General features: G+C 39.3%; 1 protein-coding gene across 1 annotated transcript in view; it reads left to right on the top strand.

Moving 5' to 3' along the window:
- LOC125897900 (hexokinase-4-like) overlaps window positions 1-11,628 on the top strand; it is a 36,390-nt gene extending 24,762 nt beyond the window's left edge. Inside the window, exons 9-12 of the mRNA XM_049591372.1 lie at window positions 2,311-2,494; window positions 4,319-4,474; window positions 4,820-5,053; window positions 8,615-11,628. Of these exons, the coding sequence (XP_049447329.1) occupies window positions 2,311-2,494; window positions 4,319-4,474; window positions 4,820-5,053; window positions 8,615-8,804 (764 nt within the window). The 3' untranslated portion in view covers window positions 8,805-11,628. The remainder of the gene's footprint in view (window positions 1-2,310; window positions 2,495-4,318; window positions 4,475-4,819; window positions 5,054-8,614) is intronic.
- The last annotated feature ends 1,109 nt before the right edge of the window (window positions 11,629-12,737 follow it).

The raw sequence follows: 12,737 nt of genomic DNA, 5'->3' as shown, positions 1-12,737 counted from the left end.
TTGGTGGTTGAAGTTCATGACCTCACAAGACATGCTTTTGGCCATAACTCAGGAATTCAAACACTAATTATTGTTTATTGTTTATTGTTTATTGTTTAATGGATCCCTATTAGTTGTCAAAAACAGAAGAAAGGACGCGCACATCCCCAAAAGCCCGTTTGGGTTGGGTGCTGGATCTAAAAAATCAACAATGAACAGAAAAATGATGAATCCACACACCAAAATGAGCTCTACGCAAGAGCGTAGAGCTCGAAACGTCACGCTATTAAAATGCACGGGAGCTCATTTTGGTGTGCGGATTCATCATTTTTCTCTCCCTATTAGTTGTCACCATGGTGACGACTATTCTTCCTGGGGTCCCTAAAAAGCAAGACAAATAACAGTTCCTATACAGTGTTCCCAAAATAGAGATCACAAATAAAAAAAATTTTTAAAAAATTAAAAAAAAACAAACAAAAAGCAATGAAATTATTCCCATAAAGAAACTAAGATCATAAAATAAAAAAATACTTAGATGAACAGACAAATCTGAATATATGTGTACATAACCTGTGCATACACACACATACACCCATATACACCCAAATTCCTACAAGCACATATAGTATATACATACATACATATGATGCACCATGCATACACACACATAGCGCATGTATATACATACATAGTAGAAGCACATACATACGCATGTATATGCCCACATATACACAAACGCATATTCAGAGACCAGCTCATTCAGAGCTGTCTCTACAAGTTAAAACTAAAAACACAAAATAAGACACTCTGCAGCTTTACAGACATCAGTCAAACTGAATTTAACCTAATTTCTTTACTCAAAACAGCTTTTTTCAATTCCCTTTTAAATCCTGATTTCTTACCCTTGAGTATGAGATAGTACGGAAGTCCATTCCAGTATACAATAGCTCTGTATAATACAGTTCTTTTCAGTGCATTTGTTCTAGGTCGAGGTCGTCTAAAACGGCAGCTTAAGGCCTGTCTGGTATTATAATCATGTGTGAACTTGGTAGGTACTAGTAGAGAAAACAGGCTACTGGGTTTACGTGAATTACAAATATTATTTAAATACAAAATAAGGCTGCATGCTAATCTCTCCTCCACTTTCATCCAGGAGAGTTTATCATGCATAGCATTTACATTATTCTTAATAGAACAGTGAAATGAAGTGAACACAACTTCACACAAATGTCTAATAGGATAAAATGATGAAGTGATGACATTATATATCCAAAAGGTCAAAGGTCAACATCACTGTGACATCATAATGTTCTGCAAAAACACTTTTCTGGCCATGATTCAGCTTCATATCTCAGGAACAGAAGGGGAGACATTTTGGTGTCCACCTTGAAGCTGTGCTGATTGTAAAGATCGTATTTGCTGCTGGGGGAAGATGTGTGTGAAGCATCCATGTTTTCATGGACATGGATGTAAACTGTAAGTGCGACTTGATGGGTTTTCAGAGGCATACAACCAGGAGGCGGTGATTCTAGTTCTAGCTTGTAGCTTTCATTGTTCAATTTGTGTTTGTCATTACAAAATAGGATGTACAGTATTTTGTAACAACTGGGGTTGGACAATACCAGATGTTGTTTGCATAAGTAAAACTTTAAGTAGCTGCGTGTATCTTTGCATGACAACTTGACATTAACCAGGATGACATCACCAGAAGTTGTCTTTATGTTAATATCAAGTTGTCATTATAAGGACACCCCAAACAAATTTAATGTCAACTTGTCACGACAAAGGCAACTTCTGGTAATGTCACTTTGATTAATGTCAAGTTGTCATAATCAAGACAACCCAAACAATGTCAGCTTGTCATGACAAAAAACGAATGGCACTTAATGACAGCAGTCATACACGTTTATGACATGTACATAATGTTCATGACAGGTTCATGACCGTGTCATGTCATAGTTATGACAGTGTCATGTCACTCTTATGTAGACACCTTCAAGTAAAGTGTAACCATTATATTCAATATACATTATTTTGAAACGAGCCATTCTTCATGAGTATGTTTAGTTTTTATATTAAGGTAGTAATATCACAGTGTAGAGATACTCTTTAACAAGACCTGCATTCAGAAGTTACTTTAGTTAAAGATATGAGTACTTCCTCCAGCCCTGTTGAAATCCCTTGCAGATATATCAGGAGTTGCCACATGCTTAGATAACATTACTTTGTTTCAAGTGGCGTAGACAGCAGCTGAGTCCTCCTCAAAAACAACTCATGTACAAACCTGATTTAATAAGCTTGACCCTATATCGTGCGTCTATCTCTCTGCAGGTACGGGAACCAATGCCTGCTACATGGAGGAGATGAAGAACGTGAAGCGTGCTGAGGGCGAGGACGGGAGGATGTGCATCAACACAGAGTGGGGCGGCTTCGGGGACGATGGCTCCCTGAAAGACATCCTGACAGAGTTTGACCTGGTGGTGGATGAGACATCCATCAACCCCGGCATCCACACGTACGTACGACAAGTCATTAGGAAATGTTTTCAGTGTTTAAACGACTGATCCAAATCAAATTTACAGATTGTTTTAAAGGGCCAGTGTGTAATATTTGGCATGGTTTATTGTCAAATCTGAATCTGAATCTGAATATTTTACCCATTAATATGTTTATACAAGTGTATAATCGCTATAAAATAAAATTTGTTTGGTTTTCGTAGCCTTATAATTGTGCTTTTTTATATATATATATATATGTATAGAGCAAGGGCCTTGCTTTAGAGAGGTTGCCATCTTGTGCCGCCATGTATGTACGGCAGACCGAGTGGACAATCCAGCCAGCCAGAGAACGTGTTTCGCGTGTATAAATAAACCAACGAAGACAGCGGAAGGAAGGAAGAAGGAGGAGGAAACAGCAGAGTGTGTTAGTAGTTCGTCGATAGAGAGTAGTGAAAAGTTTTTTAGTTATAAAGTTTGCGAATGGACCACACTTACCACGCAACAGGAGAGAATGAACCCAAACCGTCATCTGCGAGGAAAAGACGACGCAGCTTCACTCCTTGTGATGCACTCTCTGCGGCGCTTTTCCTCCTGATGATATATCTCCTCAACAATGGTAGCAGTAGCACCGAATCCCATTCTGTGCATTCAGCGTCTCTTCTCGCCCGCTCAGCATCAAACACATGGAGTTCCTCATCTGTACGCTCCGGCTCAAACAGGTATGGCTCTGGGTCTGTGTCCGCTACAAGAAACTCTTCAAAATCGTGTTCAAAGTCGTCCATTGCAGCTACTATAGTCCGGAGATGTTGCTAGGCTAAATAAACAGCTGAGCTCTGTTTACAGGCTACGCTGTCAGTCAGTGTGCGGGCTGGAGATTGGCGGAGCAGAGAGGGAAGGGGGTGCCTGCTTGGTATGGTAAACAAGTATGTGTGTTTTGGAGTGCTCAAATAAACTGGCCTTTTTCCCGAACGCTCCTCTGGTCTCCTGCTCGTGAGGGATTCATTACAATATCGTAACATGGCTTAGATTTCTAAATAAATATTCACCTCGTCGCTAGATAAACATACTCCTGAAAAACTCATGTCTGCGTAAGGCTTTTTGTCCCTACGAGGCCACCGTCATTTACCCGACGGGAGGGGTGAGCGAGTGAGCCCTGCAATCTAGAATTTGACCACTGATGTCACTGTTTTCAACCCATTTTACACACTGGCCCTTTAATAATATATTGACTATAATTTGTCAAAGCTTTTCCCCAAATATTTTCTGCTTCCAGCTGCTCACATGTGAAGATGAGCTCCTTTTCTCAGGGTTTTTTAAGTGTTGGCTTTACAAAAGAAAACAAACCACAACATCTTACAGACTAAACAATCAAGTAACAAAAAAAAAGATTAGTCAATTGTGAAAATAATTGTAAGTGAGAGCTGATCGGTTGGTTTTTGAAACATGACAAATGTTGCAAAAGACGCACATCCCCGTGTCTGCTGGAGTGGGTGCTGGACCAAAGAAACATCTGGCAAAGTAGAAAACAAACAAGTCTGCACACCAGGCAGCTCCTGTTAGAAAGATTTTAATGCTGAGTGATGTTTCGAGCCTTCAGCTCTTCCTTAGACTTCAAACATGTCTAGTTTCAAACATGACACATTTTAGTGATTATTCATTATGACTTAAAAAATGGTATTGCTAATGCTTATTAATTCCATTTTTCCTGGTGTATGTCTCCCAGATTTTGTCTTCCCACAGTCAGGGTCGTCAAGGTCGAGTCCCACTGAAACTAACAGCCAAACAACGTGTTTGTGCTGTTTTTAAAATCAGATTGTATTTCCCTTTGTTTTCTCCCGTAGCTTTGAGAAGATGATCAGCGGCATGTATATGGGAGAAATCGTTCGGCTGCTGCTGGTGAGGCTGACGGAGGAGAAGGTGCTGTTTAAGGGACAGACATCAGAGGCGCTGCTGACTCCTGAAGCATTTGAGACAAAGTTCATGTCTGAGATTGAGGAGTAAGTGTCTGAAAGATCTTCTTGATTTGCCTGTTGTTTCAATACTGAACTCTGGAGCCGTAAACTCTCTGATCTGACCCTGAAATGTGATCCAATCTGTATTTCTTTAAATAGGAAACTCATTATTATAAACTTTTATCATTTATATTGGTTCTTGTAACATTATTGGGCACTCATTTTTATAAATTATATCATAAATTATAAAAAAAAGAGGACAAGGCCTTTCTTTACCTCACTTGAGGACAGAACTACGCCTTTATTTGAGACTGGCTTTTGTACAGCGGACAGCAAACATGATCACCAACATATATTTGTCTTCACTTCCTGTCTGTGTCTCTGTTTCAGCCAGGACAGCGGTCTGGAAAACACCCAGAATATTCTGACCAAGATGGGTTTGAAATTTGATTCCGTCGACTCCCATGTGGTGCGTCTGATCTGCGACACCATCTCCACGCGCTCCGCCGCACTCTGCGCCGCTGCCCTGGCAACCCTTGCCACCCGTATCCGTGTCAACCGCGGGTTGGACCACCTGAAGACCACCGTGGGAGTGGACGGGACGGTCTACAGAAAACATCCCACGTAAGAGAATAAACAATATACAGATGCCATGAGAAGGATGATGAGGGTTCCGGGTTTGAACCTGGGGTTGGGGTTCGAAGCTCGGGATGGGGGAGCCCTTCTGTGAGGAGTCTGCATGTTCTCCCCGTGTCAGTGTGGGTTTTCTCCATGTACTCCGGCTTCTTCCCACAGTTCAAAGACATGCAGGTTACCCTGCCTCTTGTTCATTGTCAGTTTGGATAGGCTCCAACCCCCCCCGCGCTACCTCTAACAGGATAAGTGGGTACAGAAAATGAATGAACTGTACTTTATCTCCCACAATCTATCATTCATAATAATAACAAACTTTATTTTTGCAGTACTTTTCAAAGGAAAGCTACAGAGTGCTTTAAATGGTTACAGAAGTGACAAAACATTTCAGGACTGCAATGAGTCAAATAAAATGAGACAATTAAAAATAATACAAAAATAAAGTGGATTAAAATACAATGGTCCTTCTTTAATCGTATATAAACCTACAAGAGTGCACCCAAAAATGAAAATTCAGCCATTATCTACTCACCCATATGCCGAGGGAGGCTCAGGTGAAGTTTTAGAGTCCTCACATCACTTGCAGAGATCCAAGGGGAGAGGAGGTAGCAACACAACTCCACCTAATGGAGGCTGACGGCGCCCCAGATTCAAACGTCCAAAAACACATAATTGAAACCACAAAATATCTCCATACTGCTCGTCCGTAGTGATCCAAGTGTCCTGAAGCCCCGACATAAAAAGTTGTTTGGAAAACGTCATTTAAACTCTGTTTTTAGCCTCATTGTAGCCTGTAGCTCTGACTGCCTCTCTGTGCACCGCGCTCACATGTGCATGCTTGCGCTAGACCGTGAGACATGGGCACCGCCTTCATATGTGTTCATGTGCTTTTGCTGGTCTCGCGCGCACACATGAGCGCAGTGTACGCAGAAGCAGTCAGAGCTACAGGCTACAATGAGGCTAAAAACAGAGTTCAGATGCAGTTTTTCCTAACAATTTTTTATGTCAGGGCTTCAGGACACTTGGATCACTACGGACGAGCAGTATGGAGATATTTTGTGGATGTTTGAATCTGGGGTGCCGTCAGCCTCCATTAGGTGGAGTTGTGTTGCTACCTCCTCTCCCCTTGGATCTCTGCAAGTGATGTGAGGACTCTAAAACTTCACCTGAGCCTCCCTCGGCATATGGGTGAGTAGATTCATTTCATTTCATTTATTTATTCCTTTTGACCCCTCCCTGAGATATAAGGGGCAAACAACAAAAAATAACATTAACAAATCAGGACAGGCGGCAGCCAATGCACAGCAAAATAAATAAAACAGAATTTGTGTACATACATACAAGTCAAAGCAAATCAAGAGAAACTATTCAAGATTTTCTTTAAAAGTTTCAACAAATTTGACAAGACCTTTACTTTTCGAGATGACATTAACTTTTGAAACTTATAAATATTTGGATTTGCTCTATAGAACTGTCCGACCAACTCTCTTCTCTCTTTATCAAAAAAAGAACACACAAGTACATAATGATATTCGTCTCCTCGATTGCCAGTCAAACAAAGAGTACATTTCCGGGGGACATTTTCACGATCATACCTGCGCTCAGAGATCGGTAACATATGATTTCCACACCGAAACTTAGACAAACAAACTCTTTCGACAGGTCTTAACATAATCAGATAAGGTTCAAAAGTGAAATTAGTTTTAAACAATGTATAACTATCACATAAAGGGTTACTTTGCAATTTCTCATGCCATCTCTGTAGTTCCATGTCAGATAATCTACGTTCAATCATTAATTTTAAATACTTAGGGTTCATCCGTCCAGCGTCATGCCGTAAGTACGATAAACCACAATCATCAAGAATATTTTTAACTTTGGAAATCCATTTACACTGAAAAATACTGTCATCATACAAAGTCTTGAAAACAATAAACACAGACAAAGAGATTTTTGCTGTATCATGACTAATTAAATGAACCCAAAAGTTAATCATTCTCATGTTTACCTTTAAATCTAAACTATTTCGACCAAACTCTCCATAAATAATACAATTTGCTGTGCGTTTATTAACATTAAGTGAACGTTTCAAGAAAGATCTGTGAAGCATTTCAGTTTGGTCAAGTTTATGAAATCCCCAGACTTCACTTCCACATAAAAGAATAGGCACTATAAGCTGGTCAAATAACTCACATTGTATATCAACAGGTATCAACAGATAATGGCTGAATTTTCATTTTTGGGTGCACTATCCCTTTAAATTCAATTTTATAATTATTAGGCCTTAAATCATTGAATAGTCTTTAATTTGAATGTGTGAGGTTTTAATTGCCACAAACATTTTATCAAATTTAATTTGTTCATCTTTTAATTTATTTTGTGAGTTTATGTGAAAGTCCACATTTCTAATGTTAAAACCTACCACTGAACCTAATGCTGTCTTTAATCTGTGTACTTGCACTTACCTGGCAAAATGTAGATTAATTCAACTCACTCTAATAACTGTATTTCTACCTAGAACCTTCCTCTGCATGGGACCACACAGTATATACTACTTAACCTTAAGGTTAAAAAAGAAAAAGATGATTTGTGCAAAAATCAGTTAAAAATTATCTTAAAAACTGTCTTATAAAGTATTAAATTTAAGTAACCATTGCCTGTAGACACCTTGGTTAGCGGGTGTTCTAGACCATTTAATAAATGTTTATATGCGGCTGAGGGGGTTTAAAATTAGGTGTTACCAGCTTAAGATGAAGGAATATTAAGATATCTAAACTCTGGTATGTTATTAGTTTAGAAGTTAGATTAGATAAAGAGGTGGAGGGGAGTAGTTTTCCAGTATGTGGTTTTGTTTTGACTTTTGGTTATACAGAACTCTCTCTGTTGGTGCGTTCATGGACCCTCCGTCTCCTGATGAACAGCTGTCCAGCATTATTTAAAACAACAAATCACATTTTTACAGAAGAATGACATCGGGTCTCGTTGAGAAACTCTCCTGTAACTGAAAAATTAAGATGCATAAACTAAAGCAGGGATGTTCACACATTTATAAGTAAAACAAGCTCATTTTTTACTTTGTGGGTTTCTACAGCATCATTGAGTCACTGGTGAGAGAAAAACAGCAGCGATGCAAATAAACCAAAAGGAGGAAGTCCGTGTTGTTTTTTCCTCTTTTTTCTTTCTTTCTCAGTTTTATAGAGACATGAAATCATATTTATATGTGTGTGTGTGTGTGTATGAACAGATAGGAGGTGGTGCTCAGTGTTGACACATTAACACACTTCCTGTCTTTGTGAGAAGAACAGCATGCTAAAGGAAAATACCATGAATCACTATTTAAAGTCACTTCTCTATCCTTCGGTATTATTTCCTTTCATGTCTTTAACGACACATTTCTGCAGCTTATGTTGCATTTAAAACATTTTCTCCTGATGACAGTGTGCGATGTATTCTATTGTCAAATATTTATTTTTCCTTCTGTCTCTTTCTTTTTTTTTTTTTGTCCTCACTGAATATTCTCTCTTGTCTCTCCTCTCTGCTCTCCTCCTGTAGTTTCAGTGATAAGCTCCAGGCGACGGTGCGCCTCCTCGCCCCCGAGTGTGACATCACCTTCCTCGTCTCGGAGGATGGCAGTGGGAAGGGCGCTGCCATGGTAACAGCTGTGGCGCAGCGGCTGGCTCTACAGTCCCGACTATTAGAGGACAGTGATGGTGACGATGAAGAGGATGAGGAGGAAGACTAATAAAGAGTAGAGAGGATGCAGATGAAACAAGACTTTTTCTGTTTTTAAAGTCTGCAGTTTTCTCATCCAGCCAAATTTTTTAATATAATAAGAATATATATTTCAGTTTTTCTGCTATGCAACTCAGCAGTGAGTCAAACTTCACTGACCTTTTTCATTTTCTTTTACCAACTCTGTCATATTTTTGAATCATTAAAGGTTCCCTGTGGAGTCTAGACCTGTTGTAGTGCCACAGAGCTGTTTTCCTTGAGTGCCATTAAAGGCAGAGAAGAAGAAAACTGAAGCCCTGAAACATGCATTCAGACCATGCAGGATTTAAAATACTTGGAAATGTTTTATGAGGACAGAAATACGTTCAATATGTTTGTTGACCCAAGCAGCAAACTCTGGGGCTGGAAGATGAAGTTAACACAGAAGTGCCAAAAACTGCAGTTATGTGAATGGCCACTTGAGGCTGGCTCTAGAAACGAGTCAATCCCGATTAGCCTCGCGTCACCAGGTTCTTCACGTACGGCAAAGAGCCTGGTTTCCATTCACTTTGAATTTTGTCTGGATTCTGGTTCCGGTCTAGAGAGCGGATCCGGAATTCACCAAATTCACCAAAGTAAAACTTTAAATTCTGACGCACCATCGATTTCCGTCTCCGGTTTAGTACCATATTGTTGTTGTTGTGGTTGATAGAGCATGCTGCATGGCGAGCATCACACAGTTTTCCTCTCTCTTCCGCCCCCACCGCCCCAAACTTTACTGAAAAAATGCATCTACAAACTACAGGTATAATGAACAAAACTAGGATCAAGTGCCTATTAAATAAAAGAGACAACTGAAATAGACAGTAACTTGTAATACAATTAAATACAATAAAAGAAAAAGTTAACTTAATGGCTTGGGGCTTTTCTTGTAAATTATATTCTTTAAATTAAAAAGTTTCACCGCATTTTTATTAGCTTAGTGCTTTTATTTTGACGGAAAGGCGCATCCATCGAATTCCACATCCTGTCTCTCTCGCCCTGGTTCTGGTCCCTTAGCAAAACGGCCACTAAACGGCCCCAGACTAATCCCGATAGCCCCCCCGTCTTAAAGTGCCCAGCTTTACAGCTGAAATAAACATGTTTACAGCCTGGTACAAAAACAGTTTGGATTCTATAGCTAATTTACCCGTCGTGACAACTGTACAGGGGGTGAATTTTTCTATAACAGACCCATTTACATTTTATCAAGGCTTAAAGTTTCACATAATTAAGGGCGGGCAGCTTTGACTGACAGGCTGTCCGCCAATAGTATCTTCGACTTCTCAGTCAGATCCACCCCTCGTTCTTCACAGTGCTAGCCTCTCGTCCAGATATTGTCACCTCTGCCTCCAAAAGTCCAAGATGGCGATGTCCAAAGTGCTAAACGTGAGGCTTCAAAACGGGAGTCCACAAACCAATGGGCGACGTCACGGGAACTACATGTATTATCTTTTCAGTCTATGGTTAGACCTCAAGGATTCAGAGTGTGTTTTGGTGACAATTACTGACTTTAAACATGACTTTTACTTGTTTACAGGAAAACTCCACAGGGCACCTTTGAGCCAATTAAAAAGACATGCTCGTTCAAAGTGTTTGATTGACAGGTGATTTCAGGGAAATGCAGCGTGGACTTAATTTCCAACAATAATGATAATAACATGATTTGATCAGAAATAGAAGTGATTGATTGTCAAATAATTATATAAATTAAAATAGAGGTAATTATACTTGTATTAAATTATGTTTTGTTATCATTTCTGTGTCATTTATTAGTTTTTCCATTATCCATATTTACCATTTCTCATTGAGGGTGACAAATGCAGATTTCTTTTTTTTTTTTGGATCTAACACTCAGTGTTCAGTTGAAATTTTGTCACCTGTTTACTCGACTCAGTTTTTCTTTTGATCGTGTGGTTGAGTCTAGGCCCCAGACAGATTTAAAATGCTAAAGAAAAATAAATATGCACTGAAGCAGAGTAAAACAAAGTTGATATACTTTTGGAAAGCAGAAATTTTTATCATGCAAATTTAAACTCGAAGTTCTTTGTCATCTGTTTTGTTACGACACACAGAAAATCAGATTTAATGAGCAGCTGTGGTGACAGAGACAGTCGATGGCATTAAAAACAGAAAATATGTATATAAGCAGATTATATTTACAGAATTATAGATTTATGGGTAACTGGAAACTTAATATTGTTTTTTTTGTGTTTGCACTCTTTGATGAATATGCACCTTTTGAAAGAAAGAAAGATTATTTCAAACGGGCCAATCAGAGCAGGGACGTATTGTTACTCAAAGGCAGCAGCGACCAGTCGTCTTCTATTTTGGAGGAAGAGGAAGCAGCTTTTTCTGTCAGCTGTAACTGCACAGTGCAGTCGAGCTTTAAGTGCTTTTATGTGCATTAAGTGGTTTTGTTTTCTCAGCTGCAGTGAAGTTCTGGAACTTGCTGGTGCTCCGTTCACCGTCCTGCTGCAGTGAGAACAGGGAAACTTTTTGTGCAGCAAAACTCACATCATTGCCTGAGGTGCTGATGCAACACTGCAGCTTTAATTTCATTTTGTTGCTACAAGCTTTGACCGTTACAGTTATCCTAAAAATCTACTTGTTGTAAAACAAAGATAAGAAAGAGTCAGACAGAGGTGGACAATATCAGAGGAAGATGAGAGGAGTGGTGAGATCATGAATTTTATTACTTGAACCTGCTAACCAGAGTTATGTTTTGGTCTTCTTTAAAATTGTTTTTCTTTAGGTGCTAAAAATCTCACTGCTGTTTGTTTCAAATGGGAAATAAAAGGACATTTTTCTAATAATAGGTGGTGTGAGTTATTTGTCTGTAGTGAATCTAATGCATGGACATGAACATCAGTGTTGTAAAAGTTATATTATGAGAGATTAGACAATGTTGAATCAACCATAAAACAGTCAAAGAGAAAAAAAAATCATTTTAATTTGTAAAAAGAGAGAGAAATATAGAATACAGAATAAAGAAACCACCAAGAGGAAAAAATTTGTGCAGTTATACCAAAACTATATGAACAGTTATTTGATTTTTGAATCAGTGCAATAAAGTACTTTGATTTGTTTGGTATTAAATTCACTGAAATAACAATTTCTTAATTTATTTTCCAGAAAATATTATATTCTGGGCGGCACGGTGGTGTGGTGGTTAGCACTCTCGCCTCACAGCAAGAGGGTTGCCAGTTCGATCCCGGGCGTGGGAGCCCTTCTGTGTGGAGTTTGCATGTTCTCCCCATGTCAGCGTGGGTTCTCTCCGGGCACTCCGGCTTCCTCCCACAGTCCAAAGACATGCAGGTTAATTGGTAACTCTAAATTGTCCGTAGGTGTGAATGTGAGCGTGAATGGTTGTTTGTCTCTATGTGTCAGCCCTGTGATAGTCTGGCGACCTGTCCAGGGTGAACCCTGCCTCTCGCCCGATGTAGCTGGGATAGGCTCCAGCCCCCCCGCGACCCTCAAGAGGATGAAGCGGTTAGAAGATGAATGAATGAATGAATAATATATTCTGCCTGCCACACATTAGAAGATGTGACATTGCCTTCATTCATATTACATTTTAAATCAGTTAATTAAATAAGTTATGAAAATTGTTCACTGTGTGTCCCATAATAACTGTAAATAAAAATGCCATGTTAACATCTGTAATGTAACCTTACTTTCTCATGTCTCATTTTGTGCCTTTTTAGAACATTAGGTCTGACTGTAAATAAATATATAGATGAAATTAATTTAACCCAAAATACGTAACACGCAGTACCTGTGAAGTGTCTGCATGTTTTTTTAGGATGCATACATTCCCAATAACCTCCATTCTCCACACAGACGGAGAGTAACGTTCAAAGAGACTTTCGTATGAAAATCAACCTGAAACAATAAAACAGAGCAGGACGAAAGTTTAGTCTAT

Source organism: Epinephelus fuscoguttatus, linkage group LG12 (genome assembly GCF_011397635.1).
Source record: "Epinephelus fuscoguttatus linkage group LG12, E.fuscoguttatus.final_Chr_v1".
Taxonomy (NCBI): Eukaryota; Metazoa; Chordata; class Actinopteri; order Perciformes; family Serranidae; genus Epinephelus; species Epinephelus fuscoguttatus.
Note: the sequence above shows the minus strand (reverse complement) of the source record. Positions and strands in the feature narration are given on the sequence as shown.